This window comes from Microtus pennsylvanicus, chromosome 6, assembly GCF_037038515.1.
Source record: "Microtus pennsylvanicus isolate mMicPen1 chromosome 6, mMicPen1.hap1, whole genome shotgun sequence".
NCBI classification, from domain to species: domain Eukaryota; kingdom Metazoa; phylum Chordata; class Mammalia; order Rodentia; family Cricetidae; genus Microtus; species Microtus pennsylvanicus.
The window spans coordinates 27,880,564-27,896,075 of record NC_134584.1 but is presented as its reverse complement, the minus strand read 5'-3'; the positions used below and the strand labels follow the sequence as shown (position 1 = coordinate 27,896,075).

Below are 15,512 nucleotides of genomic sequence, written 5' to 3'. Positions count from 1 at the left end.
GTATGTCACTTGGGTGGGCTTTGGGCTTCAAAGTCTCATGCCACTCCCAGTTCGCTTTCTCAGCTTCCTGCTTGTGATTCAAGGTGTGAGCTCCCCGCCTGTTCTGCTGCCACAACTCTCTGGCACCATGGACTCTAGCTCTCTGGAACCGTAAGCCCAGATGAACTCTTTCTTCTGTACGTTGTCATGGTGTTTATCACAGAAACAGAAACACAATAAAGACACACAGCCTGCTATGAGCATCCCACCTTCTCAGCAGTCAGACTCGAGAAACAAGAATATTTTTCCCTTTGTATTCCCCTGGGCACTAGTTAGTCAAACACTTGTAGGGACAGCTTGATTAATCCTGGCACAGAGCAGATCCCTAGCCAACCAACATACTGTAAGCTTGAAGCTACGAGATGGTCCTGTGATCTGGACTTACATGTAAGGCAAAAGACCCTTCCTCTTGGAGAACAGAAAGCACATCCCAGTTCATGTACCTAAAAAAGGCAATTTTGGAAAGATGCTTTTCTTTTTCTTTTGAAGACAGGATTTCTTTGTATAGCCATGATTGACCAGGAACTAGATCTGTACACCAGGCTGGCCTTCAACTTAGAGTGCTGGGATTAAAGGTGTATGCCAATACCATCCGGTTCTTATTTAATTCACAAATATTTCAAGATTCTCCGCTACCTATGATGCCAAGTATCACTTCAGGTGCTAAGGGAAGATCAGCAGACAAAATACCTTCAGGAAGCAAGTGCATTATGGAGGGAAAAGGACAATTACATGCAAAACAAGTACATTATGTAACACATTGAAAAAGATTCCAGCTACGCAGAAAAATTCAGCCAGGTAGTGAAACTTAGGCACAGCCATTAGGTTTGAACACAGTGTCGGGGGAGGGTGTTCCTGGGGCCAGTGATCACTGAGTCAGGATGGATCCAAGTGGGGAGTGGGCCCAGTCCCTTTGTTCCAGACCCGGAAACAGGCGTGTTTGTGCTGAAGAACATTGTGAAAGATAGAAAATAATGAGGAGCAGGGGGTCGGGGAGCTATGAAGACCGTGGCTTTGATTTAACAAGGAACTACAAGATGATTGTGAGCCCAGGCTTGCCAGAAGTTCATTTAAGTTCTGGAAAGATCACCGTGGCTGTGTGACAACAGACTGGAGTGGGAGAAAGGTCAGCGCAACTTTTATCAGCAGTTCCTCTACAATCCTACCTCCAGTTGATCTAATTCAGGTATCTTCCTGTCCCCAAAGCTGAAAAGAAACCTGTATTCACGGGATCTGCAGTTTATAGAGCATATCCACCAACCAGGCACTGTGAACACTGGACAGGGCCTCAGGGGAGAAGGGCGCTGAGGAGGGTGGTGCATGTGACAGTCTTCCTGGACTGTCGTCTTTCAATTGCACCCTTTCAACAGAGCCAGACACTCAGCTTGTGTCCACATTGCTGAGCGCAAGGCTCGACCTTCTCCTGCGAGGCCTCAGCTCATTCTTTCATCCGCTGCTTATTTGGAAATGTGTTCCAGCCACTAGAACCTACTGGAATTCTTAGGATTCGTCATTCGGGGTTGCATTTGGATGCTATTCATTTAAAATAAAATTGCTGCTAAGGGCCCCTCCTATGGGAAGCCTCATGATCAATGACGGTCACTTATATACATGATTTCATTATCCACTCATCTGTTCAGGCCCCACTTGTCCACAAGATCTTGCAAAGAAAAAACTGATTTTTGCATACTAAAAAGAAAAATTTGATCTTTTTTTCACTGAGCACGAATCCCATGGTTTGTTCCAGGGATACAAAGAGAACCTAATTGCAGTCCCAATCCTTACTCTATTAAGAATTTGAGACAGACAAAGGATCATGCTTTCAAGGATCATACTTAGCTATAGGAAGGCCTAGAAATCTAGGCAGCACCTGGGGCAGAAGAGTGTTCAGGGAAGTTTCCTCGTTGCTCAATCAAGGCCTGTCACTGTCCCTCTTCTTTGTTGTGTTTTATCCATTTTCGGTGTTTGAGTCAGGATCTCAAGGCTATGTGCTCCACTAGCGTTGATCTTACTGTGCAGCTGAAGAAGGCTGATTGAATCCCCAATCCTCTTGCCTCTCTCTATCTCCCAAGCGCTGGAAGCTGAGATTTTCCTGTGATTTACGGGGACCATCCTGTCCCATCCCCAGTGTATCTGAGAATTACTATACTAAGAACTCAGCTCTCACTGGAATTCTAGCCACAATGGTCCCTGTCTGTGAGGCTGAGTATTGAGTCTCTCTAGGTCTGTAGGAAGGAGACTAAACAGATGTCCTTGCAAAGCTCTTCACTGTGGAGAGGAGGTGATGCAAACTTTAAATTATGAAGTTGGAGAGGCAATCTTTCCTGCCCAGAGAGCCCTTCTTTCCTCACTAAACCAGCCCACTTTCCTTCTGACTTTTCCCCCACTTTTCCTTTTTTTCAATTCTGCTTTGGATATTCATGAACCGGCAAAACCTGAGGTTCAGAGGAAGGCCCCTGCAAACGCTGCAGGGGGTTTACCCAACCCCTACCTCCCTCTATCTGAGCTGATGATCTCCAGAAGCAGGTCCTGAGGGTCTGACTTCTAGGAGTTTATCTGGCACATAATGACAGGAAGCACTGGAGAGGTGGGGAAGACAGACAGGGAATGAAGGGAGGCCAGCTGCGGCACATAGCTTGTTGCTATACCTGGTTCAGACCCCCAGAGGTTCCCTGCAATCCCCAAGACCACCTGGAACCTGGCTCTGAGCTGTCCCACCCAAGGGTAAGGGTGCTGGAGTATGAGTACACCAACTGCAGCTGATCATTAGCTCTGGGCTCGATGTTAACTACTCAGCATTCGTGCCCAGAGAAAGCCCTGGAGCACAGCTGCTGTGTTCAGGAGAGAGTTTAGGGCACTATGGAAAAGGTGAGTTGCAAGGGATTATGGGCTGGCCAACTACAATGTCCATTAAAGATGACATGGGGAGGGGAATTAGAGAAGCTTGTCCAGAAACGCAGGGCAGGATCTGATCACGTTTGGTGTTTGCTATTTTATTAGGAACGTCTAAGCAAGCAGAAAAAAAAGTAGAACAGTAGGAAGCCGTCACATGGCAGGAGGAATAGCATAATGCTGGATGCAATCCAGCAGGCCCAGGCAACAAAATCTTCCAAGAAAACAGTCCATCGTAAGGGAGGCTTTGTAGTACAGCTTATCCCAGATTTCAGCTTAAAAGACATCTGCTCAGAGAAGCATTTCCAGGTCACCACCAAAGTCCCACACCCAGGTTTGTTTGCATATCCTGCAATGTGCCCCGGCTAGCATGGGAATGACACTTGATAAATATTTGCTGAGTGCATCGAACCATTTATTCCTCTGTTAATTCTTCGTGTGACTGGCTAACCTTTCTTAACCAATTAATTACCACATGCCTAATGCTAGCAACAGAACCTGATACTGAATATTAGAAACTGCCTGACCGATATTTCAGAGAAGAATGCTGGTTTTATTTTAAATATGGGCGAAACCGTTGGCCTCATTGGACCAATTTCTTCTTTGAACAATAATTGATTGGCTTATAACAAACATCATGGGTGTTTTTTGACTAATAAACTAGTTTTGAGAGCTGGGTATGAGGCACAGCTCATGTCCAAAAGCCTCAGTGGCAAATGGGGCTAATTAAATACATAACAATTAAAACTGTCATCTACTAGAAGCCCTAAAAGCTCTTGCCATTTGTAAAAACTACACTGGTGCTAATCTTTGCAGCCACCTATATACCTACTATTAATCTCATTTTTATTTATGAGGACACTTATCTCAATGATGCCAAATAATTTTACAAAGGTGACAATTACTAGGTAGGTGACAGAACCAAGAGGTAATCATGGGTTTCAGATTCCCACGCCCCAAAGCGAAGGTACACGGTCACAGAGGTGGAAGTCTGATGAAGTTCCTGGTGGCAGACGGCATTGCAGGCATGAGTGTAATTGCCAGAGGATCGCACAGCATCCCGCTGGCCCATGGAGGGGATGGAAGATAAAAGAGCTCAACAAAGCATGTCAAGATGCTGAGAGGTATCACTGAGTTTCCCACCAAATGGGAGGTGCAGGTCCAGGGTATATAGAACTTTAGCTAGCAGCAAGGTACCTAGGGCTCCATTTAGTTGACTATACAGAATAACCCCACTTCTGGGGGCCCTGTGTAGAGGTAGATGAGCCTGGAATTTGCTGCTGTCCCAGCAGATGGGACCGAAATTTGTCTGCAGTGGCTGCACCGGTGGCTGAAATCCAGGCTGTGATACACTTAATCTAATTTTACTTGCCATATTTAATTCTCAAAACATCAGCCATCTGTTTCCTGGATTCTTGACAACATGGCTGCCTGGTCTGTTTGCAAGCACAGGAAGGGACTATTCAGAGGTCTTTTCTCCACGTGCTTCTGCAGACACCACCAACCTTCGCCCCGGCGGTATACAGAGGTAGCTAACCACCACAGCTTCTAATTTCTCCTCAGAAGCAAGCCCAGCCTCCTTATCTGTGGCCAGCTCTCCATGCCCTTCAAACTCCTTGGGAAAGAGGGGTGTGTAGAATCTCTATAGTATAGCTGACTTGCCTTATTTAGCTGAATATCACCAATACTCAAGATTCAAACTGCCTATTCAAAACGATTCCCTAGCTTGTGATTAAAAAAAATAACTAAATTATATGCACGAATGTGTCTGTGAATATGTATGCATAGGAATAGGTGCACACAGAGGCCAGAGGGGTTGGATCTGCTGGAGCTGGAGTTACAGGAAGTTGTGAGCAGCTTATAGGACTCCAGTTCGGATCTTCTAAAGAGCAGAAAGTGCACTTCACTAATCAGAGGTTTAAAGACAAGCAGGACAGTACACACACAAAACCAACACACACACACACACACTGTTCCTCTATTTAGCCTTTTGTAATCAAATTGTATTTCAGGAGAAGGTACTAAGACCCTGATACTAACATTTTTTTTAAATAAATGATTTTATGGAGGGGACACACATCTTGATCACTGTTACTGGCTTGATTTGGGTGGCACCTGATATTGCAGGGAACTAACTGCACAGATTTCTGCTACTCTATTTGAATTTTCCTTCATTGTCCCACAAACAATAAAGAGACGGCACGAGGTCGTACCAGCTATTATTATATTTGCATTCTGGGTGCAGTGGGCCAAATATTTCTCTGGAAGACTTGCTCACCCTTGTGGGATGGGAGAATTAACAAAAGAACAAGGGCACTCAAGTTATGATAGTGGGGCCATTTGTTCACTGTTACTACTATATTCCCAATCCTTAGATCAGCATTTAATTGATATCTGCTTTGCCAGGGCTGGTGGCACATGTCCATAGTCCCAGCATTTTGGAGGAAGAGACAGGAAGAGTGTGGGATGTTGAAACCAACCAGATCTGAACAGTGAGTTCCAGCCACAGTTACACAGGGATACCTAGTCTCAAAGTGAATAAATAAATAAGTAAAAATTAAAATGCTGAGTGAATGCAAGGAAACCATAAAACAAAGATGACCGAAAGTGTGCCCAAAATGACTCCTATAGAACAGAGATTTGGGAATGGGAACTGTCAGCTAAAGTTACTGATGGATCATGCAATCAATTTGGTAGGTTTATTATTATTACTTTGTTTTTTGGACAAAACATTTTATTTTGTGTAAGCAAGGGTAGGGGTGTGGAGGTTGTGGTAGTTGGCTCTCTCCTTCCACCTTGTAGATTCAAGGGATGGGAACTTAGGGTCTCAGGATTGCAGGCAAAAGCCTTGACTTGTGGAGCTATCTTCCCAGCCCTATTATTATTATTATCTTAAGAATAATGTAGAATAGAATATCTTAGGGACAGGAAAATGATAGTTCTATGAATCTCTTGTTTCAAATCCCCCTATTACAATATAAAATATATTTCTTACTAGCTAAAAAAGCACTGAGAGGAAAAATGTTTGCCTTGGGATAGTAACACACAGATTCTCAGGCTCAGGAAATTCTTGGATCAGCAGCTCAGGAATTCTTTACTTCAGACAAGGTCCCTTGTGGATTCTGATATACCCTGAACTTTAAAGTTTCCAGTCTGAGAGAGAACCTTTGTAGGATCTGCAGTTTGCAGTGGTTTAACAGCCATGGAAGAGCTGCTCAACACATTAGTTCAGCCACATTTTCATGGTCCTCACCTATTTAAAAGGCAGGGAACAGGCATTTAATGACCATAAATAAAACGTGACTGCCCTCTTTCCGCCGCTGGCTTCATTTCTGGACTCCTTCCTCCCAATTCCTCCTGTACCCTGGCCCCAAGGGACAGCTAGCTAGACCTGCTCTGCTATAGGACGGCCACACAGCTTTCATCATCCCACATACACAGATGAGGGGTTGCCAGACGTGAGGCTGGAATGCAGCCTGTGGGGAAAGCTTGCTTAGCAAAGAACCAACAAAAGCCCCAGGCCAGTCACCAGATCGCTGTGTACAGCAGGTGGAGCCTGTCCTGCCCTAATCCTGGCAGAGTTATTAGCCACCTGTCCTGACAACTGCAAGCAAAATTCGGTGCAGTGAGAACCCCGCCACACTGGAGGCCTAGGCTGGCTTCTGGGGGCTTGGTGGGACTCCTCTCCTGCAGCTGTCTCTCTCAGCTTACAGCACGAGCTCACTCCTTAGCCTCAGCAATTGACCAACGCATGCACATGTAAGTCCATGTATGCAGAAATGCATGCCATTGCCTTCCCTATTCCTAGGTCACAATAATCCTAAAAGTCAAGATTTTTCCTCCCTCATTTCAGGCATACGTTTTAAAAGTCAGTCTTAAAGTCTAGGCTCATTTCTGGGTTGACTGACTACACTCCGACCATTTGGGAAGCGGAGACACGACCGTCCCGAGTTCAAGGTCATCCTGGACAAGGAGAGCCTATTAAATAAACGAACAGAAGCCGGGTGCGGTATCTCACTGCTGCCTTCTTGTGAGGCGGGCTGAAGCAAAAGGAAGGCTGAGATTTCAAAACAACACAGTGAATACCAGATCGACCAGGGTTACACAGCAAGGTCTGTCTTAGATAATAATAAATAGAGAAACAAAGACAACCAAGTGTAGACTCATTGATGGCGCCAGTTCAGGTCCTCTCCTCTACACTTTGGCTGAGGGAAGGAAGGCCCTCACTCAACCAGCAGGACTGGAGGTGAGTTAGTGCTGCACAAAGGGCTCCTCCCACCCCCCACCCCGCCCCCATCCAGCCCAGGACACTCAAAGTCTCCTCCTCAGACAGCTCATGTAATTTCCCAAGAGAGATAAATGGCGACATCAGGATTCAAGTGCAGATTTGTCTGAACTTACCCCCATACCTCTCTAGTTGACCTCATATATTATTATTTATTTGCTTAGGTTTCCAATTTTGAGGCAGCCTCACCGCAAAGCTCATGCTTTCCGGGAATCCCCTAGCCTCCCACCTCAGCCTCCTAAGCCCCGGGACTAGAGATGTGGCCACCAGACACCATACCTGGCATTGATGTGGGTTCGCTCCCTTTCTTACAGAGGTTTTGAGAAGCCAGAACAGATTTTTTCTTTTTTTTTTTTTTTTTTTGAGATACTCTGCTGGAGCTCACTGTTTGGTCCAGGCTGGCCTCTAACAGGAGATCCGCCTGCTTCGGCCTCCTGAGTGCTGGATTAAAGGCATGGGCCACCACACCAGACTACAAAGCGGGTATTTATTTACGTTGGCTCTGCAGGGCTTCACGGCTATGCTTTGCTCAGTCTGTTTACCCATCCACCACACATCCTGTTTCCTTGTCGACTCTGCTCACCTCCACTGACAGTCTCAACTCTGGCCAGACTCTGAGCACTGCTCCTCTCTCCCCATACGGTAACAAGTCTCAGAGCATGTATCCTCTATCCTCTATCTGCTACAGTTCAGTCTGTTTACCAACGTGTCCCTTTCAAGGGTTCAGTGGGCAGGGGTTAGTTTGAGGCCAGCCTGGTCTAGAGTTCCAGGACAGCCAGGGTCACTTATACAGAGAAACCCAGTCTCAAAACAACAACAACAACAACAAAACAAAAACAAAACAAAAGGGCTGGAGAGATAGTTGGCTCAGTGGTTAAGAGCACTGACTGCTCTTCCAGAGGTCCTGAGTTCAATTCCCAGCAACCACATGGTGGCTCACAGCCATCTATAATGAGACCTGGTGCCCCTTTCTGGCATGCAGGCACACGTGGAAAGAATGCTGTACACATAATAAATAAATAAATATTTAAAAAAAACAAAACAAAAAAGGACTGGGAGTGTTCAATGAGGCAAGACCGTTAAGCACTCAAGTCCACCAGGAACCATCTTTCTCCCTTCCTATTCTACCCGTACTCTATGGCTTGTCTATTCTACCCTTACTCTATGGCTCGTCTATTCTACCCTTACTCTATGGCTCGTCTATTCTACCCTTACTCTATGGCTCGTCTATTCTACCCTTACTCTATGGCTCGTCTATTCTACCCTTACTCTATGGCTCGTCTATTCTACCCTTACTCTATGGCTCGTCTATTCTACCCTTACTCTATGGCTCATCCTGTTCTCTGGGATCTTACAGTGGCTCTTCCTTTTGCCTTAGGAGACATTTTCCAGACCTACTCTTGCTCTCTCCCTCCTTGCCTTTGCTTAAAGGTCGCTGCCCAATTAAGGGTTTTCGTCAACACCCAGTTTGACCTCTATCTTCTGACTCCAGGACTTCCATTCTCCCACTCTTCATGTATTTTTGTTTTTAGCTGCCATGGACCTAACACATCACATAAAATGGCATGTCCACTGTGTTTACAGTATAATCCCCTCACTGGAAAGGACGCTCTAAGCTCTTTAAAAATGTGTATGCTTTGTTCACTGCTGTATTCATAGTATTAAACTGTGGAGCCCACGGTGTATCTCTGCAGCAAATACTTGCAGAATCACTCTTTTACAAGACTAAAAGAAAACAAAACAAAAAAGCCCACCAAACAAGCAACACAAAAACCCTGACAATGCCTCAGGTCAATACACTTTATTTACTGTGTGGCTGAGTGCTGGAGTCTTGATCTACCCTGGGGGCACTGATTTGCAAATGCTTGGGGAATCAGGGAATGGGAGTCACTAGTAAGGGACTAATTTAAGGTAAATCCCATTTTCATCAATCCATTTTACATCCGGGAGATAGAACTGAGAGAAAAGCTGAAACTATAAACCCATTGTTTGGATCATTTGTTACACACGAGGTTTAGCCATAATGACTAGCTAGCTGGATATAGGGGGACACTGGGGACCAGACTAAGTTTTAGGGCTCTACGACTGTAACTATAATGCCACAGTAATGGAAATTCAGCACCCCACGAGTCTGTTACAAGAGGAGCAGGGAGGTAAACATCCTCCTCCTAGATTAACATTTACCTTCCTAATGAGTCTACAAATAACCTAAATGCTTAAGATATAAAGTTCACTCTGGTACAGAGCAGTGGATTAGGACCAAAGCAATCCTCTGAGACCCTTGCTTATATCCCCATTTATCAGTGTGCTGAGCTGGACTTTGAGCGGGGAGATTCCCTTGTAAGGAAAAGGGCAGGAATGCTGTCTCCTGGGTTAAAAGTTTCAAGTCAATTGTGAACCAGAAGATAAAGACCTACCAAGATTCCGAAAGAGACTGCTTTCCACTTCACTGCAACACTTCAAAACTAGGCGGTTTTAGGTACCCATCCTAAAGATTCCCCAAGGAAATAGTTCAATCAACTTAGTTCAAACAGAACACTTCAATCCATTTCTTACACAACTTGAATTTTAGTGCCATACGGTACCTGGAAAGTTCTCTCGATTGAGCTTAGGCCGACGGATGATCACAAAGTCTTTTTCGCTGCCTTTGCTCTTTAGCCGTTTCCTTGGGGGGCTCTGAGGGTGGCCGAGGTTTGAGAGCAGTTCATGTGGAATGTTCTCACTGTCCACCTCCTCCTTCTCCAAGGCAGAGACACCCATGCCGGAGAGCAGTTCAGAAGTCTTGTTGGAATCCCATCCCCACGTGAAGCTGGTGGTGACGTTGCTACTCTGGTCCGGAATCTCCTGAAGGTGCTTCCTGCAGAAGGGCACACATTCCCCAATCCTTTTGAAAGCACACCCCTAAATAATTCCAATGCAGGAATGAAAGAAGCGTCAAGTACGCAGTGTGGAAAAGTCACACCAAGAAACAGTACTGCAATTTAACATGCCTGCAGCAAGCTTCCAAGAATGAAAGAGAAAATCGGAAACCCATACACACCCCACTATGAAAGGCTTTGGGACTGATGGTCACGCAGAAGGCCTCAATAACTTCTTCCCGTGGAGGGAAAAAGAGGGACAGCATTCATACCATGATTCAAAAGAGTTGGAGGAAAACCCAATTAGAGAGCCGAATTGAAAGGCACAGATATTCTCACTAAAGCATGCATCCATCCACTTTCTTCAAAAAAGGGGCTAGGCAACCATTCACAAAAAAAGATTATTTGAGCAAGGAGCAACATTTGCGGCCTAAAAGCATTCAAACGATTCATTCATGCTTTGCCCCGTTTTTGCAATCGGTTTACCTGTGCATTGCGTCCACGGATTCAGGGGTTTTGAATGCGTGCATTAATTGAAGATTTGCCTGCTTCCAGACTCCCGCTCCAGCGCGCGGCGCAGAGATATTCCCCCCACGGGGCCCCACAGCCGGACCCGCGAACTAGCAACGTTCCATCACCACCGCGCGCGCGGAGTTCTGCATCCCGCTCTCCAGCAGCCGCCTTCTGACGCCCCGTCGCCTGCTGGGAATTGTAGTTCTGGGCGTGGCTCGCTGTCCGACTAGATTCCCTCCTCCTTTTTGCCCAGCCCTCCAGATACCCACAACCCCCCGCGGCGCAGGGCGGGACGGGAGGGGGGGGGGAGGACGGACGAGCGGAAGTGGGCGGAGCTCAGGCTGACTGGGAAATGTCAGCCTATTGACTGGGTGAGGGTTTTTTTTTCCCCGCGCCCACAGGCCTTCGGGTGACCATCGCTGCGGTCGCCTCGGACCGTGTGTCTCCGACGCCGGCAGACTGCAGCGGACGCGAAGCTTCTCAGTCCCTTCCGGGCGCTGTCTGGAGAGATCCGACGGTGAGCCTAGGGGGGGGGGGGGCGCGTGCATCGCGTCGGGGTCTGGGGTCCCGGCCCAGCCTGGCATAGAAGGACGGGGTGGGAGGGGGCTCGACGTTGCGAGCGACCGCCACCGCCAGGCCCTGCTCCCAGGTCTCGGTCGCCCGGCCGCCAGGTGAGAGGCTGCGGGTGGCACGTCTGCCCTCCCGCCAGTCGGCTGCTTCCTCCACCTGGCAGTGGGCGGCCCTTAGGACCGGGGCTGTGGGCACGATCCTCACCTCACCTGTGAAATAGCACGGCGCACACACACACCCCACGGGCCGGGACTGGGAATCAGATCGGATACCCTGCGTGTGCAGGGCTTTTTAAGCTAAAGCGCAATTCCAAGAGAAGCCGTGCTTTAATTTTAGGGCAGCAGGGGCCAGCAGGGCTTCCCGCGAGTGTCTTGTACCTTGATGCGTTTCTCAAATGCAGGCAAGGGAACAAGAAGACGACGATGTGCCTGCAGAGAGAAAACCCTGGGAAGCTGTTGCGGTGCTTCTGACTCAACCCATAGCCAAGAAGCTAGGCTAATTTAGGTTTTTTGAAGAGGTCGGGGGCGATTAGATTAGGATGACCGTGCGAAATGTGAGTGTGCAAACTGCGCTAAAAATGTGACTCCCGGGCAGCAAGGGAGAGGGTAGGGGGCGCATTTCAAGTCCAATAAAAATGAAGAGGATTTATGAAGTTGAGCAAAAGGCAGGCTAGCCCCACAAAAAACTTAATATTGGTTTGTGCGTTAGATAACATGCCTTTGTGTTTCTTTGGTGGTGGGGGAGCAAGATTCTTTTTTATAATGGAATTAAATCTCACGCAGGTGTGTTTCTACATCTTCTTTGCATCAATTACTTATTGACAGAGGAAGAGGCATTTATAAACCCTTAGTTCTTGAAAGTGAGAGTGGTGTGTGTGTATGACAGAGAGAGAGAGAGAGAGAGAGAGAGAGAGAGAGAGAGAGAGAGAGAGAGATCTGACCTCTGACTTGATCTGGTGGTGCACAGCTTTAATCTTAGTACGCGGAAGGCAGAAGCAGGCAGATCTCTGTGAGTTTGAGGCCAGCCTGGTCTACAGAGTGAGTTTCAGGATAGCCAGAGATGCTACATAGAGAAACCTTGTTTCAGAAAACCATGGAGAGAGAGGGAGGGCAGAGAGAGAGAGAGAGAGAGAGAGAGAGAGAGAGAGAGAGAGAGAGAGAGAGAGAGAGAGAGAGAGAGAGATCTCAAAGTGATTTTAATTGAAAGGAAGCAAATGCTATTCCTGAGGCAGAGGCAGGCAGAAGCTGTGAGTTCAAATCAGCTTGGTCTGCAGAGCAAGTTCCAGGATGTCCAGGGCTACACAGAGAAAAACAAAACAACAAAACCGACCAACCAACCACCCAAACAATGACGAGTATTCACAGTTCATTCATTCATACATACATTCATTCATACATTCATTCATTTATTCATTAAGCGTTGCAGTAAGAAAGCATGTTAAAAATGAGACCTTCCGAGGTTTCATATATAGTTACTTTTTTTTACTTTGGAAAGCTCATTTACCTTCTCTTGAACCCCGTCCCTTCTGTTATGATTCTAACTCATTCACAAAAACAATAAAAAAATATGCAGTCCACTTTTTAAGGAGAGTGAACAAGGCAGAGCTTGTAAACTAAAGAAAGAAAACACAACAAAAAGAGTTTGACACCCTGATAATAAACAGTGTTTAGATATAAAGTAATTAGTAAAAAGCACCTCAAATAAAGATCATGTAGGTGGGAAAGCTTTGCCTCAGTAATGGAACTATTCTCTTTTTGCATATCTTCTAATCACAGCTGTTTCCTTAGTGGGTAAAAGTTTTAAGGCTCAAATTGGCACATATGATTCTTTTTGATAGAGGAATTGTATCCATTGAAGATTTGAGATTATTAAGTATGTAGAGATTCCCCTCTAGTCTCGTAAAGGGCTATATTGTGGTTGCTGCTAATGCAAAATATTTTATTTCCTGATTAATCACATTTAATCTTACCCAACACACAGTGCATTTCATTTTAATAGGCCTTAAAACATATTTCCAGCATTGGAATTAATCTGGGCCCAGGAAAAAGAAGAATCATTTTATATAACTGAAAGTATTATTAGGTTGAATAATATCCTGTGCTCTTTGGAAGCTTAATATAGAACACAAAGTGATAATATAAATTGAGAAACGTGAGATGTTTAGAAAAGTCACCAGCAGTGTTCTTTATGCAACTAAAAACACAGCATAATTACAAGGCAATCAATGTTTTCTGGGCCCAGGAAAGGCTAGAAAAGACTGGCCATCATAGCTGACTATTATATATATGTGCATGTTTATGGCATATGCGTATTTGCGTACATGTGTAGAACTGTGTCTGTGTAGCCATCTCGTCAGTACTACTTGATCTCAAATATAGCCAGAGACATACAGTTATGCATAAAGGCAATGCTGCATCATAGAAATTTAAAAATTCCTTTTCCCTCTTTATGTTTTTTAGCCTAGGGGAACAAAATACTGGAGACAGTTATAGCAAAATGCTTTCAGTTGCCTATCACATTCCCTTTCTCTTAAATTGGTTTTGTAGTTATCTTCAGTTTTCTTTGACTTAATGATCACTAATGGGCAGGTTATTTCAATAACAAAAAGATTCTTATTTGTTCTGTTTTACTTATACTTCTCCCATGAAAATTAGAAAAAAAATCCATAGTCTAAATGAAATAATTACCCACAAAGTAAAATATTAAATTCTGTATTAAACATGACTTTTTAAGGACTCTGTCTTGATATATCTGGAAGAAAAATAGGGGAATATTTTTATTTTTTATGAAAATGGAACCATAGAAATTATTTGAAACAAATTGCATTTTAAAAGGATGCCTGGATTGGAGGTGAGATGTGAAATTGAAATCCATCCTCTGTGGTCAGGATGCCTCACTTTGGATCTGCTTTGCCTTATGCTGGCTGTGAGAGCTTGTATAAGCTACTTATCTACCCTCGTGTCTGTAGATAACCAACGTTCTAACAGTCCTTCCTTACTAGACTGTGGGAAGTAATTCAGTAAAACGATAATGAGTAGTGTGATGTCCTAAACATACACTAAATCTTAGAGTTGCTTTGTAAAAACACTACTTTGTTATAAAGGAGTCTCGAAAAACAAAACAGAACAAAAACAAACAAAAGGAGTCTCCAGATATCAAAGTAACTCTGTTTCTTCCACTGAAGTCCTCGAGGGTTAGTGTTCTCCTTACCCACTGACCTGGTTCGCTTCTGCCCTGCAAGCCCTGCCAAAGATGAGTCATCTGCTGGTGCCTCTTGCTAAGCTTTGGAATCCCTGTCACCTGGTGTGGCAAGTCTTCCCTTAGATGGACCAACGCAAGAGCGAAACCATTCTGGCTTTTTGTCATTTTTAAAGTGAAATAGTCACCTGTGCTGTTGTTCTAAATGGAGCTCTAGCCGCAAACCTTTAACACAATGGTTATACTTAAGGCATTTCTTCTTAGTGGTGGGAAACTGCTTTCTTAGTCTGCTCCTTTTAAGTCTTTGTTGTTGATCATGAGTTAGCATCTAGCCTTCATCATGTCACATACCTGAGTTAAAATAATTATTTAAATTACTACCGCAACTGGGATGTGGCTAAGAGGCGGAGAGTTTGTGTAGCATCTCAAAGCCAGAGAAAAAAGAATAAGTTAAAAGTAACTCTGATGAATCCTCAGGTTTTGATGGGATTTTTTTTTAATTGATTTCAGGAATTTGGGGTTTGATGAATTATTTTTGTTTGTTTGTTTGTATTCTCACGAGTTGCTTTGGTTTCTTCTTAATTTTTTTTATTCCCTTTTGCTTGAGTTTTCTCTCTCTCCTGTCATCTCTCTTTTTGAACATTTGTGATTCTTCAAATTCCAAAATTATCTTAACCTTTAATTTTCTTTTTACAGTGAGTTTATCGTGTATAAGCATCATCAGTCACAATCTACATAGAAGACAGTACTCCTGAACCATTATTTTTCGCAAGGTTATAAAGGTATTTGGAAATAATAATGAGTAATATTTTGATCACTGGATAATGATGGAGTTGGGCTTTAAATATTTAAGGCTTTTTGATTTGGTGTTTTGAACAGTACAATCTAAATATACATGAGGTGCTAAAATTTTATCAGTTAAGTCAATTGGCATTTTGGTTTTGAATAAATCAACTTTGCTACTATGGTGTTAATACCAACCCATGCAAACTAGCATACTTCCAAATATTACTCATCATTTTCTCCCCAAACCTGTAATTTTAATGTTTGAAGAATATGGTAAGTCAAGCTTTGTTGTGGTCAAAGGCAAATTTTTCCTTTGGCTCTTGGAATCTTTTATGGGTTGCACAGTTACAATTGAGCAAATGTTCCGTTAT

The 15,512-nt window shown here is 44.5% G+C and overlaps 2 protein-coding genes across 5 annotated transcripts in view; one reads left to right on the top strand and one right to left on the bottom strand.

The window, feature by feature from the left end:
- The window catches only part of Skp2 (S-phase kinase associated protein 2), a 31,639-nt gene extending 20,876 nt beyond the window's left edge, over window positions 1–10,763 (bottom strand). For all 3 annotated transcript variants that reach the window (XM_075975910.1, XM_075975912.1, XM_075975911.1), the window contains exons 1-2: window positions 10,561–10,763; window positions 9,802–10,073 (exon numbers count right to left, since the gene is read on the bottom strand). In XM_075975910.1, the coding sequence (XP_075832025.1) occupies window positions 9,802–10,073; window positions 10,561–10,604 (316 nt within the window). In that variant the 5' untranslated portion in view covers window positions 10,605–10,763. The remainder of the gene's footprint in view (window positions 1–9,801; window positions 10,074–10,560) is intronic.
- Window positions 10,764–10,881: 118 nt separating this feature from the next.
- The window catches only part of Lmbrd2 (LMBR1 domain containing 2), a 43,320-nt gene continuing 38,689 nt past the window's right edge, over window positions 10,882–15,512 (top strand). Inside the window, exons 1-2 of one of the 2 annotated variants that reach the window (XM_075975908.1) lie at window positions 10,886–11,104; window positions 15,052–15,137. The gene's annotated coding sequence lies outside the window, so the exon portion shown is untranslated. Of the gene's footprint in view, window positions 11,105–15,051; window positions 15,138–15,512 lie in introns of both variants that reach the window. The other variant, XM_075975909.1, reaches the window with a different exon arrangement.